This window comes from Mesitornis unicolor, unplaced genomic scaffold (assembly GCF_000695765.1).
Source record: "Mesitornis unicolor isolate BGI_N332 unplaced genomic scaffold, ASM69576v1 scaffold45991, whole genome shotgun sequence".
Taxonomy (NCBI): Eukaryota; Metazoa; Chordata; class Aves; order Mesitornithiformes; family Mesitornithidae; genus Mesitornis; species Mesitornis unicolor.
In genome coordinates, this window is record NW_010165300.1 from 2,213 (window position 1) to 19,388 (window position 17,176).

Sequence of the window (17,176 nt, forward strand, 5' to 3'; positions counted from 1 at the left end):
AAATTTTAACAAAGTCAATAACATGCTGGCACAGGCAGCAGGAGACAATACTCTATGCAGGTTTCAAAAAATATTAGTATTTAGATAAAAAATTCAGACATTCCTTTCTTGAAGGCAAACTCAAGACTAGCACAAATTCCCACTACAACCAAGGACCATGTAAGCATGCGTCACTCTTCTTCAACCTTACAGCCATCAGTACGCAGGATCAAACTTGCTGACTCAGTACAAAGACAAAATTTTATTACTCTGGTTTAAAAACAGGGCAAGATCATACCACTACCAAAATTGTACTTCAGATTATCTTTAGGATGAAGCTTAGTGTGCTGGAATTTAAAAGAAAAGAAGAAAAAAATAAATAAAAAGGAAAACACAAGAGCTGCTTCTCATCTTTGTCTTTTAGAAGGACTCCTGCTATGACAGACATAGAAGTCCCAACTTACCACAGCAAAAGAAATGAAAAAAACTCCTACAAAATGAATGCCTTTCCCCATTTTCCAGCATGTCTTTGTTTCATTATATCTCTCTTGCACTCTGTACTACCAAAGGCCAAGAAACTTCTGTCTGGCTGCCTGTCTAGACTACGCCTAATCTCATGCTCCACAAACATACCCCAGTGAGCTCTGAACCCATCACATCCCAGAGTGCTTGCCCTCACATGGCACTCACTCTGCTAATGACCATGGCTGCTCCACGTAAGCAGAACAAGGTCTAGATAAATCTGCACTACACTGTGTGGTTCATTACAAAAGTATCCTAAAACCAGCAGTAAACACATCTAAATAACAGCATCCTTATAGTGCATTCTCAGATTGTCATAATGCTTTATGTATCTGCTAGGAATTATAATAATGAGCAGTGGTTAAAATGGTAGCTTTAATAATTAGCTTGCATATTTAGAAGAAACCTTATCAGGATAGCAAGAACTGAGCAGGGCTAAAATCAAGAGTTATTTTGAATATTACTGCAGACATTAAGAGAAAAGCCTGCTGTAATTGCTTTGTACTTGATAGCATGAGCAGGCAGTAATACTATGTCAATTTCCCCATTCTTAATTGTATTTCTTCATGTTTTTCAGACTGCACCTGGGTGTTTTTCTCTTGTCAGAGCATAGTCTGAACACTCTCTTGAGGGCAAAGAGCACATTATTAAAAGCACATTTGGCACATACTAGTATTTAGTAAGGTCTCACTTATTCTCTTTGAAGAATATGGTCAGAGGTCTTTAGATCCAATGCACTGTATCTATGTGCATTAATAACAGGGTATTACATTAACTGTGCCTCACAATGTGTAGCGTAGATAAACACACATGTAATCACACCTTGAAAGACTAGTTTCACCTTCAGCTCTTCCAGTCTAGATAAACAGACTTCACACTCTGAGGAGATGCTCGTATTGATTGCTGCTATTTGAGTAGGAGGCAGACTATTTGTTTAAATGACGTTTTGTCATCCAAGAGCCTAGAAAAAAAGTCTTTGGTGAAGGTCAGCAATTGCTTATGACAGGTAAAAAAATTACACCCTTCTCTGCACAAAGTTGTCTATATTGGAAAGGCTAATTCAATCACCTGCAATGACATTACTTGATATTCATCTGACATGCATTATTTTGCAAAAAAAAAATCCTCATTTACTGAAAAAATTAGAAAGGTTTAGTTGTCTCAAAGATTACAAAATCTCATTTTAGTCTTTTCCTTATAGCAAAGTCAAGAGGGTATTTTATTTCACTTTCTTTGCACATAATAAAATATATTTTTTAAATACAACAAACTATTTGCCAAGCTTTAAGTATGTATACATAATTTTTCATTTTCATAGCAAGGCATTTCACCTGGCTATATTTATAAAGGAAAACCAATTTAAATATCACATTCCCATTTGAAATTTGGGCTTGATAACTGCAAATAAAAAAATAAAAAGCATTTCTGCTTTTTCCAGCTTTACTCTGCATTTGACAGAGCACTAGGGATGCCAGTTGCATAGTCTGAATTGCCTCTTTCACCTCATCTTATGATACTCCAAAATTATTTTGAATAAGTCTTTCTCCAGACTGTGCCAGAGAGGCCAAGAGCAGAAGGCAAGTTAAAGCTGAAAAAAAAGCAGGCATGCAAGAAAATGGAGAAGAGGGAAAACAAAACACAGTCAATGCATGTTTTGTGCTGCTGCTTTGACAACTACTAGTTGAAACATCATCACCAACATCATCAGCAGAAACAAAACTCTCCTAATCCAGCCACACAATACACTTTAAATTCATTGTGCACATGAAATGCAAGGGGTGCTCTACAAAACCAGTGAATTTTAAATGCATTAATATGAGAACAGGACAAAAAGTATCTTTATGATATTTATTTTTACAAATTGCACAGCAGTATAGCATAGCCAAGACTCAGCTACATTGTCCCAATGCAGAAGAGTATTCAGAAACTGAAGTACAATAAAGTGAAAAGACATTATTTTATTTATGAAAGACTTACCTAATAATTTACCAACATAATTTTTCATGTTTTCTGAACATATTAGAAACTTAATCAAATGCCAACAGACATTCTGCAGTTAAGAAAAAGGGTGGAAAACACTTCAGGGAAGGAATATAGTCAGAAAATTTCATACAATCGGCAAGCGGATGTGGGGCATCATATCACAATGCAGCATCTCTTATCTCTCAAAAGGCAGAAAAGTCAACTCAATGCACTTAGAACTACACCCTGACAGAATCTATTATTCTCCAGATCTGTACTTTGCATCTCCAATATTTTCCAGCTTTAAGCATGACTTGAAGGTTAAAAACTGTCCTTTCTTTCATCTCCAGGTTCACACATACGTTTCCATTTTTGTAGTTCCTGAGGATCACTTATCTTCCATACTTCAGCAAAGGACTTCAGCTTTTTTCTGAAGGGGGACAAAAAAGTTCAATCAAAATACAGACACATTTTTAAGTTAAGCACATCAAATCTTGAAAGCCCTATAGTCATCTGCAAAAATTTACACAGTCTATACAGCAGTTTGCATAGCTCGAAATGTGTGATCTTTAAACAATCACTTAACATTTCCCAATATATGTATTCCAGCTCTAGGCCAGTCAACAGTCTAGGACAGTTAATTTTATAACTAACTAGTAGTATGAGAAACACTGACAAGACAAAATAAAACACTGAGCAAAAGTAAATCATTAAAGGAAATAAATAGTACTGTAGTTTGCACCATTTAATTTTCAGCAGGTCCTATAAATTTGCACTTGCAGAATCATAAAGAGGTAACGCACTTTCAAAATAAATGAGTACACGCATCCTTCTTATTTTCACTTTAATATTTTCCAATTTAAGAAAGGCTCATAAGAGCTGTGACAAATAACAAGAAGACATTTAAAATGGGTTAACACACATTCCTGACAACAAAGATGTCAAGACTGGATGGAATTACCCAGTGGATTTTCTTAAATAATATGAAAGTGATGAAAAAAATAAGACAAGGCAGCTGGCCTGTGGGTATTGTGACAGCAGAAGTATACTGCTATGAACAGGTCCGAGTTTGATTCCCAAGATCATTATAATTTTTATTTCCTACTGCAGATACACCATACGCATTTTAAAATTTGTTAATGTGTCTTTTAGGAAGAAGGAATAGGAGGACACTTTGACATTTAGACCACATCATGACAAGAAGTAAAAATAAAAGGAATATACAAAAGAAAATATTTCTATAATGTCCTGGAAATATTAAGAATTGCATAATACAATAATTTATGCACTGTGAAATCATCAGACACATTTGATATTTTTTTTTTAGCTGCCTTGAGCTCTGGGTTTATACAGATGCTGGAAGTTCCCTCCAAAGTGCATGTAAGAGGTACACAATGAAGGAATAATCTGGTACAAGTCAAGCCTGATGAATTAACAACTGCTGTGTGTTGGATGTCCCTTGTCCTGGACCCCCCTACACAGCACTGTCTCCCATTAAAAGGAGATGTGAAAGTGTCAAACTTCAGACGGGGTAGGCTGGTCTGGCAGGCAGGGCCAATGTCTCAAGGCTACCTTTACTCTACAACTGCTACCAGAATCAAAGGCCTCTTCTCCCACCCTTTCCTTCTTCATGTAGTAGTGCCTGTCCACATGTAACATCACGAAACTGAACGTGCATGTTATCAATTGGAAAAAGACAGACTTTTCAGCTGGATCAGATCCCTGACCTGGCCTGTTCTGTAGTCATGCAAAACCAGCCCTGGCACCATGGAGAAAATGTCAGGGAGCAACCCCTCCAGGAGCAGCCTGGGGAGGGGGCTTTGGGGAGGCCGCTCCCTCTGGTCACTCCCAGGTACCTGTGCTGCTGCAGCTCAGGGGGCAGCACTTCGCCCTGGAGTGTGGGGTGTAGGGGCCTCCAGCCTTACTGATTATGAGGATAAAGCATTCGTCACAGCTTTAGATTAAGTATTTTTCTTTTCACTTTAAGGATAAAAGCAAATTATATACCAAAAGCCAAAATACAGGTGGTAGCTTACATATGCAAAAGTTGATAAATGGGACACAATTCAGTTCCATAATTAAAACTGCCCATCAGCCCTCTCTCTAACCCTCTATGGGCACTGCAAATCAGTCTAACTACTACATCACATACTATTGTTAATGCTTATAGATTTTGTATGTAATTAACTCTTTTTTTTAGCAATAGAGACATGCTAGAACTCTATTTGTGCCCTATCCAAGTTATATGTAAGTAATATGTGATTTTCATAGAACAAAGGAAGATAAACCAAAGGGACATATTACATTATTTCACATCTTAATTTTATTACACAGTAACTTTGCCTTTCCATCTCATACTCTTACTTTTCTGAACAACAATTTTTTCTTTATTTTAGAACCCTATGTATCCTATAACAACAGAGTTAAGATATTGTCATTTGTGTATAACTTTTGTCATTTATTCACAATTATTTCCATTTAACATAAACTACCACATTATTTTTCTCATAACCTGTCATGTCTCTTCAATAGAATGCTTATATTTTGCTGTCTTAGAAGGGTATAAAAACTGGCAAAAAGCAATAGCGCTTTGTTAAGTTACATGAAGCAACTTCGTTAAGTTTCAAAATAACCGCTCGCATCTACAAATAATTAGTACTTAAAATTTTCTCATATGAAATTATTCTGTCAGGATTAGTTATAACCATCAGACAACAAAGATCTTGATTTATATTATTCCTAAAGGGCTATCTGAATTTTTCTGATAGGATTGCCACTGAAAATAATAACAAAAAATTCAGTGAAAATGAATATGAATACTAGCACATATCTATATCTCAACTGTGTACATAATATTACAGGTTTTATAGAGATGATGCTATTTGAGACACATGTGAATTTTCAAAACTAGTTTAATACATAAGGAAAGAATGCCCCTAAAAGTAAATTGATCATCTGAAAAATATTAAAACCCACAGACATTCAGTGAACTTTTGTGTGTTTGTGGGCAATCAAAATAATATATTACAAATATTTTTAAGTTATATAAGAATAATACCTGCTTTCCTCTTCTGCACAATAGTATGCAAATACAATTTCAAGTTCCAAAGAGAATAATATACTTTCTAAATTAAATCTATTATTATTTTCACTATCACTGGTGAGAACAGACGTAGGCATTAAAGAAGAGCTATATTTCTCTTAATAATGAGTTGTCTTCCTGAGAAGAAAGAAAGTACATACCTGATCGAATAAATTCGCTAGTATTTGTCATAAGAAAATAAAAAATAATTTATTACTAATGTTAGCTCAATTTGCATTTTTTTTTCCACTCTTGTTTCAGAAGGCTGCAATTAACCTCTGACATAATAACTAATTATAAAATCTAAAGCTTTGATTGAAACAGAGAGCACAATTTCCTAAGTATTTTTTTCAAAGTTTTGTTTCACTGTCTCTTCCCTGAAGGGTAGGAGGATATCTGAAGCACCTCTTACTGTTCTTTTTAATGTACATGTCCATTTTACGTACGTGAAATGCTCTTCAATTCATAGCTGAACTTTCACAAGGGGGGAAAAAAAAAAATCACAATTGTTCTGACCTTTTCGTATTCACTATTCCCTCCAACTCCTTTGATTTGTGAGCTGCCTTCTTCAAGATTTCTTCAGGAATATCTGCCAGTTTGGCAACATTAAGTCCATAGCTCCTTGCAGAGACTCCTTTAGTTATTTGATAAAGAAAAGTGATAAATTCAGGATTCTCTTCATCTTCAGATCCTAAAAAAAAATAAAACTAAAATCATCATCTCCTGTGGTAATAAAATGTAGTAGGTCAAATTCTGAAATGGCAAATACTGTGGTCTCATTATCATTGATCTTCCTGAGTGATTTAATCCATTGAAGAAATACGAAAGAAAAATGTTTCCTTGAGACCATACATTTTACCTACCCATTGTGAGACTGAAAAAACTCTTTACTATGCTTTTACCTGGTGTCTTTTTAAGCAGACTTCTGTGTGCGCATGCGTAAAACATAGAATATTTGTTTGTCAAATAGATTAGTTATGCTGTAATTGAGATACTGCATCTCACATTTGCTAAGCAATGACAGAATAAGTGTCAGTAATCTCACAATTAAGAAGTCTATTAACTACTGCACAACAAAAAGTTTTCTGCCTGCTAGGAAGCTAGGAGCCATGGAAAATGCTTAGGAAAAAACAAAGCTTAGGATGGTGGATCTTCTGCTAGGGATTCTTTCTATTTCATGACAAGACGACTATGGTACTACACCTATTGTGCTTTCTGTAGCAAAACAGTGAAGACTGGGTATGGCCTGAAGGTTCAGGTCAACTAACATTGAAAGTAGAAATGCTGAAGCAGCACACTGAAATACAGAATATAGGGTTTCACGGACACAACCGTTAAGGAATAGTAAGTATTGATTGCAGATAACATCTCAATTGCCTGAGAATATCAGAGGTCAACAGTTCAATTAATGAACTTTATGAGAAAAGGACATGCTGATGCTCTGGAGAGTGATGCTCTTAACCAGGGTCATCAGTGTAGCTAGACAGTGCTCACCTAAATACAACATTACTTTGAACTACCTGTGCCGAAAGTTAACAAATATTTCAGAGATCCCTGCTTCTAATATTAAACAGAATACAAAAGCCAAAGTCTCACTTGAGGAAAAGCCTAAATTTTAAAACTAACTCCCCAAAAAACATTTAAAAAGTGATATTTACTTAAATACAGTATTAAGTGGCAAATACTAAAGTTCCCTGTCTCAATTAGTTTACAATGTGAACAGGAAATACAATATTAAAATAGAATTAGGGGGAAGGTTAATGGTAAATACCATGCCAATTCTTAAAAATAGTATAGGAATGATTCAGGGAACAGGCCATTACTAGGCAAAGTGGGAAAACCAGAATAAGAGCAGAATTGCCAAGACTCTGATTAAATCTGATACATTAACAAAAAGGAAAAAAAAAAATCAAAGCAGTTTGTATGGAGGGAAATCCTGCATCATAAATCTGCTGTAAGTCTGGAAGCCACATGAGTAAGAGAGATCCAGTGGATAAACCCTATGGGGATTTTCAAAAGCCTTTTGACAAGAGTCATTCATTAAATGCTCATCTGAAAACTAAGCAGCCATAATCTAAAAGGAGGGCCTTTGCATTTCTAAATAATTGGTTAAGAGATAGAAAACAGACAGCAGGAGTCAGTTCTCAACATGAAGGGTGATCATCACTGCGGATAAACAGACCTGCTCAACATACCCATTACCAAACAAGAAAAAAAGCCAAGCAGTAAGCTGACAAACATTACTGAAAATGCTAACTAATTCTGAGCAACAGTGACAAAAAGAAGAAATGCTGTAACTCTTCTGCTTGGTAAAACAAGAATTGAATAGGATTATAATAAGCAATCTACAAAATTATGCATGACAGAAAGGATGAACAGAGATTCTTCTTCTGCCTCTTCTAATTCAAGAACTGGGACTATCAAGTGAAGGCACATGTCTCAAAAGGGTTTCAAAACAAACAAGACGAGGTGGATTGTCACACAACGCAGTATTAAATTTTGGAGCCCCTTGACACAGTAGAATGAAGATGCTAAAAGTGCACAAGGATGCTCAGGGAAACTAGACAACTTCATTGAAATTAAGTCCACTGAAGATACTAAAAACAGAAAACACATCTAGCTCTTGAAGCCCCCTAAATAGCAAATGTTTGCAGGCAGTGAGATCTTTTAGAGAAAGAACTGCCATATGTTTGATCCCTAATCCCTGCTCCCTAATCCTTTGGCTACTCTGAAAAGCTGGATACTGTGCTTGGTGAATCTTCTATCTGATCTAGCTCAGTCATCCTTATATTAAAGAGAAATGGTTGTTTATATTTCAAGATCCCCCAGATGTGTGTATAGGTCGATACTCTAGTGAGTTTGGATGTATCACTTTCATGTTGAGGTTCATATTACCATAACAATTTTACAATTTATGCCTATACCTATAGTGTCAATATCTCAGATGGCTTTGTACTGTACCTTTTTGTTCAGCACTTTCCTCCTCATTCACTAAGAAAGCCATGTGGTAATTACCAACTTTTTCTGGGTATACCTTCTCTAGCTCACAAACTGAGGGGTAGTGAGTGACAAACAGTGTCAGTGACTCCACCTACAACAACAAAATAGAGACATAAGAAGGTTTGACTTTAAATCTTTTTTAAACACAGCAACATAGAACTGGTATCGTTTACTTATATCCCGATGCTCTGAGTTTAGACATGCACCATTTCTAAAGGAAATACATGATGTAAGAGTCAGCCTACCATAGTACAGGCTGAAAAAGCATGCACAAGTATGTGTTAAATTGAACACTTACATCTCTAATAAAATGCTCCAGTGTAGCATAAGCAATAGCAATTCCATCATGTGTGCTAGTTCCTCTTCCCAATTCATCCAGAATTACCAGTGATCTTGAAGTTGCTTTTCTTATTATCTCAGCAGTATCAGTTAGTTCTTCCATAAAAGTACTTCGGCCTTTGTAAATATTGTCTGCTGCACCCATTCTGCATTGGGATACAAAACAGATCAATTTATTAAGTTCAAATAAATGCCAGGTAATGCTGAAAACAAGTGATGATAATGAAACCATTTTGTTATAAATCTCTTGTTGCTGGCTCCAAGCAGAGAAAACTAACCAACCCAGGCAGAACATTAACCTTCCAGAATGAGCTACTCCTTAGGAAAAAAAGCAAGAACAGCACATAGCACAGATGTAAGGGAACTCTAAAAGACTGAAAGGTCCAGACAGAACTACTCATGTACCATTAAATAAGGGCTTCCATGCATCTCCCAGGACAACAAGGTATACTGACCCTATGGGTGTCTGAGGGAGGTTAGGCTGTAGGGACAGCAGAGAATTTTTTTGGGCCATCAGTAATCTAGTTCAAATGTACATCCATAGACAAAAATCTCAGCATCCCATGTCAACTACAGGAATCGGGGGAAAACAAAGAGGTAGACAAGGGGATATTGTTTAGCATGCAATTCTTCTACCTTTACAAACAGCACAAGGCCACCTGCTCTTCCTTAAAAAGGATCCTGGGAATTCAGACCACAGGGAGGATTCCCACAAATGTAGCTACGAAAATGAATTTTACCTTTTTTAGTTTAGTCCAATCATTTAATTTCTGTGTTTTTTAAATGCTAATAGCACCTGAAAGTATCAGATACTAGCATTTCCACGTAGAATGGACATTCACGTGACCCAGTATTTGCGCAGCCACTGAGATACAGCAGTTAGTTCCTTCAGGCAGTTAACAAAATAGCAATTATTTCCCCTAATTACATAGGTACACTTACTAGCATGCTTAAACATGATTTTAAGGGAACAATTTATCTCTTCATACTCTTACACAACTGTCCTTTTTATTTACTGGCCTCCATGCAGGAGAGTTTCTCCTCTGCTCCAAACACACAAACATACAACTTCCTTCACATTCCATCCAAGTCTCTTAACACTGCTTCATATTAATGTAACCTTCAATCCTCAAATTCTATCTCAAATTGTGACATTGCAGTTTCCATTTCAGAAATCTGTTGGCAATTCACCCTGTTTTTCTCCTCTTCTGCATTTTCCTTACCTGTTCAATTAATACACTTTCTACCTGGAAAAAAGAATATTCCCTTTTGCCATATATGCTTTTCAATTACATTTATCACATTACAATATCACTTCTGATATAGGTTATCGCTAGCAAGCTACCAAGTAGAGTTGTAAAAATGGATTTGTTCACTCTCATCAGCCAATTATATAGTTACATACAAGCCACATTGATTCAAGGAAAATTGACTATTTGGCTTAGCATATAACATTTTCAGATATAACAGCTGGCCACAATAGTATTTAAAGCCAATCAAAACCTTTAAAGAGAACCCCAATATAGCTTTTTTTCCTCTCAGTCTTTTGCTGCATCTCTTTCTAATATAGTTGCGTCTGTTGCCTACAGAAGTACTGGCAAGACACTAATCAATTTATGAGAATCTTATGATCATCAAGAATGACTGACTACCAATACCCAAAACCAGCAGGTTGCACAGAGTGCAATTATGATTGATATATATCCTCTGGTTCCTGCCCTGGTAATTTGGTATGGCAGCATACATAACTTCACATTATTCAAATCTTCAATTACAAATGAACTAATTTTTGTTTGAGATGGCCATTATGATACAATGAGCAAACTTAATGTTTTTATTTCATTGAGTATAGGCTTACATACACACACACACACGGCATACTCCCACATACTCCAGAAGAAAGGTGATTTTGCACAAAAGCTAATTAAACTTTACATTAATTTCACTGAATTAAGTATATGATTCACAATATCATGGCATTATGAAATTAATGTTTTATTAAGCCATTTACTAGTGTAATCCTTTTAAATGCTAGGCTAAAAACAATTATAACTGCATTTCTCACAGTGCCCCCAACACCCTTAGGCAATTTTCCTTGTTTGGTTCAGTTACCATGTCCTACTGTAAAAACAAAAAATTCCCATTTATTGCAATATTGCACAGGTCTACAGACGAAAATATAAATTAAAACTATTTTTAACACTATATTTAACACTATTAACTGGTAAGCAATATTATCCCAGAAACAAGTAAGAATAACTATTTACTGGATGATTACATTTATAAAACTAAATTAATATGCAGCAAGGCATTGCTCCCTAACGGTATGCTGTATTATTCCTGATACAATAAAGTTTTTGAGTCAAACCACCTATTGCTTAAGCAATTCTTTTCCTTCAAGTTTAAAATAGCTGTAACAAATCCCACTAAACTTCTACATGATATAGTTGATCTGAATTTACATTTTAATCCTAAATGTTCGTATATATCAAAACATTAAATGTTTTCCTACAATATTCAGTAGCATCCAGATGGTTTACCATTGTTTGCAGCTACTCTATAGTGAATACCTGGGATGCTATCCCTATTAATTGTTAGGGTAAAAATGCTAAAGGAAATGCTACACATACTCATCTTACCATTAATAATGCCAGCACTTAAATATCTTTTTTGCTTGTTTGTTTGCTTTGTTCTGTTTTTACACATGGTGGTAACAAAGTCTCCAAGACTCACTTTCTCTGGAAAGCTCCCTACAATAGGATCAGATAGTCTTCTAACTTTTATACATACAGAAAAATAGCTATTTGATTACACTTCAATGCTGCATTTATCACTACGGTAGATGACAACATAGTGAAAAATGTGAAGTATGAGCTGTCCCTGAGTAGTGCAGATATGTTATGCACTACCCAAATTTTCTTTTCTTCCCTCTATTAAAAAAAAAGAAAGGAGAAAAAAGGTCACAATAGAACAAGACAGTCACAAAAGCAAAGCATCAGAAGAAAAACAATGCCAGCTCTATTACTCTATTTGTTAAAACAAAGACATGGTGCAAGTAGCAACAGTTAATACTAAAACTTCCATTTCTGCTATGGAATTTCTAAAGCCTATGTTCAGAAAGATTACTGCACTCTGCCCATGAGAAGCATGCAGACATCCAATGTGAAAAGAGCCTCTTTAGTGTTGGCAAGAGATCCATCACTCCTCAGCAAATGCAATTTGGCTGTAAATCCCTTGTTATAATGTCTCTTCAACAGACAACCAGATTTAATGAAATTAAAAGCTCTTCATCTTATAATGTTCAACACATTTATTATGTAAAGAAAAAAAAAGGGGGGAAGTATTACCTCTTTTCAATGCTAGGTTTCAAGTGATAAAGATTCCTGTCTATAGCCTCACAAAAAACAACAGGGACGCAATGTTTTCACAAATTAATTTTTGGAGGCGGTTAGTTATTATGCAGCAGTAGCTAGCACTAAATGCTTAACATGTATGTGGCCCCTTAGAGAAAAAGGTACAGATTTCCTTATTCTGCAGCAGCAGAACTCAAAACGGCTGTTTTTTTTACCCTGCTCACCTGAGTCAATACATGCACACAGTACTGACCAATGCAAGTGCTCAACATCCTGGGAGGGTATCCTATGATATTTTGTCCTGTGAGGCTCTATAAATGTTTGGAATTTTTTAAGATTATACAAGCTGTGATACCACTCAGAAACCACGAGAATTAAACAGCTTAACACTTCCCCCCCACCTGCATCTCAGGAGTTTTTATTTACTCACTATCCATTTAAACTTGCTCTCAACAGGAATGAACTAATATAGCTTAACTGTGTGGCCCTGAAGGTTACCTCGAAGTCTGGTGCTTTCAAGCTTTCCATCAGATAGACACATCTGAGGGCTCTGACAGCCACCCATGAAAATTTGAATGGAAGGAGGAAATTTAAATTGAGGCCACGTAGGTCTTCTTGGAGTTCCTTATCTCAGCATCATGTTATTACTGCTCTCAAAAAAACAGTGTCCTGAAGAAGGGGATAGACTTGCAGACTTAATGACTAACAGTGGCATAAAAATAGCAGACTAACCCAAGACACTGTTTTGGAGCAGTGCAGAGAGGCCCCCAGAGAACTGCAGCTGCCCTGTGCCAGCAGTCCAGGGGTGAAAGTGATGACATGCAGCTTAAAACAGAAGTTTCCCTAGTATCACAGAATCACAGAATCGCTCGGTTGGCAAAGATCTCCGAGATCATCATGTCCAACCATTCCTGTCTACCCCCTAAACCATATCCTTAAGTACCTCATCTACCCGCTCCTTATGACATAAGACATTGAAAAAAATTAACTTCCCAAGCAAAAAGATTAATCTGAAATCCAGAAGCTTCTAGTTTCCCATACTATCTTTCAAAAGAAGTTATCCAGCATGCTGCTAGTTGGTTCATTTATAAAATTAACAGCACGGTGTGGACCTCAGTTATTTTATTATTCTTTTATGTTAGTGTGAATCCTTCAGAATGCTTGGGAAAATGATCAAGCAGCCCAAGAGCTCCCAGTGGTAACAAACGCAACCACCAAGCACTGAACAAATATGAGAAAACAAGATTACAAAAACACTCCCTAAAGTATAATTTTAATATAGCAGTCAACATCCCAATGCCATTTATGCCATTTATTAATTCCTAGTTTATAAAATACTTAATGCTGAAAAAACGTCACCTTAAATGAAATTTAAAATATTTCACTTTGATTTTAGAAGAGAAATAAGACCTGGTGCTTGTTACAGAAGAATAAACCTAACTACTATAGAGTCTTGCTCTCTGCCTTTGCAGCTTTCAAGAGAAGGCATTCAAGTTTCCAGGTATGGTTTGTCTTCCCAGGGATCATGATTAAAGCCAGATTTCACCTCAGAATGTACTTACAGTCAAATTATTTATTTGTCAAGAACAATTAACATTAAAAGAAAATTACTATTTTTCTCTGAGAATATCTTAAAAGTAAGGTGTACAATACTGCTCTCTCAACACCAACAAAGACATTCCTTCTGTGATTCAAAGAGAACAGTGAAAAAACACAAATTCATAATGTGACTTCTTAATTTCACTCACTGCCTTTCAAAACAACATTTCAAAGATCACTGTATTTGAACAGAAGTTATTTAAATTAAAATAACTAGTTTACATAAAGAAAGGATTAGATGGGGTCTTACCCTACAGATTATCCCTTTTCTTGCATGGGACCGTTCTCTTCAACATTTTGATCAACACTACATAGCTAGTATTTTCTAAAAGATCTCATAACATTCGTTGTGTATCATTTTATTTTTTGGAGAAAACACTGTTCCTAGCTGAAGTTTCATGTAGTCTCTGCAGAAAGCAAACAGTTGCAAAACTGTGAGAATTAACTGAAGATGATGTTTATGAGAACAGAAGAAATTTATATTGATCCCAACATGAACGGAGGAACACAAGCACAATTTCATTTCAACACTTTGGCAAATCTTCTTCCATTGAACTGGGTTATTGACTGTCTATTAGGTACCTAGAAAAAAACACTTACTGAGACTTCACAGGTTAAAAATCAAAAGAACCTTGCAAATTGGTCTGCCAAAAAAATGAAAACAGGCATTCTGAATGGAGGTTTGCAGGCTGACTACTGCATGTCCTCTCCTGCTGTGGCCCCAAGAATCCCAACGCCTTCAAACAGAACTATCGTTCAGTTTTGCTCACAAAAGCAATTTGAAACCCTGCTTAACACAACAGCAATCACTTAAATTTTGTGTTCAAACATGCAAAGGATTTTATACCTAACATATCAATGGATTGCTTTCTACAGGTCCATCAGCTTTTACGTGTACTCAAACACAGAACTAAGCATTTCTTTTTCTTGCCCTCAGTGAGAAAGCCAGGATTTGCTCCTGTACACAGGTACCAAACTGAGGTTTCTATTGCAGCTTCTTCTGACAGAGATCTGCTGGCACGGCCAGTGCACACCAAAAGAGCAGTAATAGATGGAGAAGTTTATGAAGTCTCCAATAAGCAACTGAAGCTCCAAACATGTTTTTACCCTGATGTCTGTGCAGGACACCATTAATACTATATAAACGCTATTGATGGTCAAGAGAAAGAACAGATTAAGAGTACAATTTGCTGAAGCATAAATTGTAAGTGCAGATATTTGAGTTTTTATTTGTCAACCATCAATATTAGCCTGTAATGATTATGATTAATGTAATTAGCTGAAAAAATGAAGACAAAGAAAAACCCAACCCTAAGATATACAGTGGTTTACACTTACTACCCTCAGATTCCTGTGAGGGAACGCAAAGTAATTAAGTTAATGTGCACATGTAGCTGAAGGATTGAGGCCAAGGGGGGATTAAAAAGCAGAAACTATAGCAACAGACAAGGGACAATAGCTGAAGTGTTCAGAGCAAGTGAACTTTGCCCCCCCTTTAAAACTGTGGACGCTACAGAAAATCTGCATTGTGACTAGGTTAAATCATAGCATGGAAGAGTTTTACAAAGGTAAATACCACCATTCAGTGCAAAAATTTCAGCTTTACGGTAAAATAGCTGGTCAGCTTCACAGGCAAATTTTCTCTCCTTCCTCTGCTCATCATGGGGGAAGCTGTTCAATCCCTTTCAGGAATATGCAGCAGAAATTGTTTTATAAACCTCACTGCATATAGAAATAACTGTCTTTTATTGACTTAAATGAATTTTCAAGCCTGATTTAAACCTCTGCAAACAAAATAGTTGTTTATATTTACAGAGTTTATGAAATGCCATGTATGTAATCCAAAGCCTGTTTTGTTAAATATTTTATTATTACATGTATATGAGATAAAAACCTAAAACTGCAGATGCATGTTACTATGAAATGAACAAAGACATGAAACTAAGTTAGCTACAAATATATGCATAGGATATCTTTCTTTATTTCTACAGACCTACAGAACACTGTCATAAATAGTTAAAGTTCAAATATACTGCAGTATGTCCAAGCCACAACTTTTCCAGAAAAAGAGAACAAAATAATTTTCAGTTCAACAACACTAACTATGACTTCTACTTATTAATTTCTTCTTAAAAAATAACATCTTCATATGATAGAAAATAGGTGCAATGACTTTAATACATCACCCTTTTTTTCGCCTAAAAGCTGGGAATAATTTACCCCAGGGGTGCAATTATATGACTGTAAGCATAAGTGAAAAGCTTAAGTAATTTTTGTTATTCTGGCAATAAACACAAATACAATTAAGCAAGAAACAAATTACTGTGTCATGAAGAAGCAACATTTCTGAAAATTATTTTTGGTTTCTTGACAACTAACAAGTTCTGTTTGTCTGGCTGCTGTTGTTAATTTCCAGAGCAATACAAACATTACTTGTTTAGCATATCACTGTATATAAAATTATCTTGTGGATTTGCCAGTCACTTGGGATTGCTTTGTATGAATGGTTCCCTATTTTTTTGAACAATACATAAATTTATGTTTATGGCAAAACCAGTAAGCATTAGTATATACATCTAGAATAAACATTGCTGCTTTTACATTTTCTGACTCTTACCTTTCAGAGTGTAACTGCAGAGGCAAATTGAGAGAATCTAGGTGTTTGGGTTTTTTTTCAAAGGAAAGTCTGAATGACTTAGACTTCAACATTTATTTTCAGGTATAAATAACTAAAAAAAACCAAAAAACCAAATCAATCAAAAAACCCCAAAAACCTAATAAGACATCAACTGAAGTCTGGACCAAAACCAAGTAATGTATAGACAAGCAGCTCTGCTGAGGAAAACTCCTCCACAGTTTCTGTTCAGCAGTCAACCTCTTGGCGATTTCTGTATTACACAGAATGCCTGCAGTCTGCCCTGCCAAACACTGCTGTCACCTCAAGACTAGAATTTCATAGTCTAGATTTTTAGGATGAAGGTATGAAGAAGCTGACTAGCTGATTATTCCTGCCAGGTTTTGTGGTTTAACTGATATTTCTAGGACAGCCAGGAACACTAATCTTCATAATCCTACCCTGTAAGCCTCAAAGAAAACAATAAGGCTTAATAAACCAATAAATGGAAGCAAGGAATTTTTTAGCTTGGTAACTGGTCTTCCGAGTTAAGAACAACAGAGCTTTCATGTGATATAAAATGAGAGGCTATATATTATATTCCAGCAAAATACTGAAGTTTGTCATAAAGGACAACAACTTATTACTGCTAATTAAGTGAATGCAAAACACCTATGCCAGTTCAGCCCAAAGACCTGACTAATTTTGGAGGTTGTGGCTGGGCCC

At 35.9% G+C, this 17,176-nt stretch overlaps 1 protein-coding gene across 1 annotated transcript in view; it reads right to left on the minus strand.

Annotated features, from left to right (window-relative positions):
- Positions 1-2,784: 2,784 nt before the first annotated feature.
- The window catches only part of MSH3 (mutS homolog 3), a gene marked incomplete at its 5' end in the record, with an annotated part of 34,564 nt that continues 20,172 nt past the window's right edge, over positions 2,785-17,176 (minus strand). Inside the window, 4 exons of the mRNA XM_010194574.1 lie at positions 2,785-2,893; positions 6,062-6,236; positions 8,507-8,636; positions 8,844-9,030. Coding sequence (XP_010192876.1) covers positions 2,785-2,893; positions 6,062-6,236; positions 8,507-8,636; positions 8,844-9,030 — 601 coding nt within the window. The remainder of the gene's footprint in view (positions 2,894-6,061; positions 6,237-8,506; positions 8,637-8,843; positions 9,031-17,176) is intronic.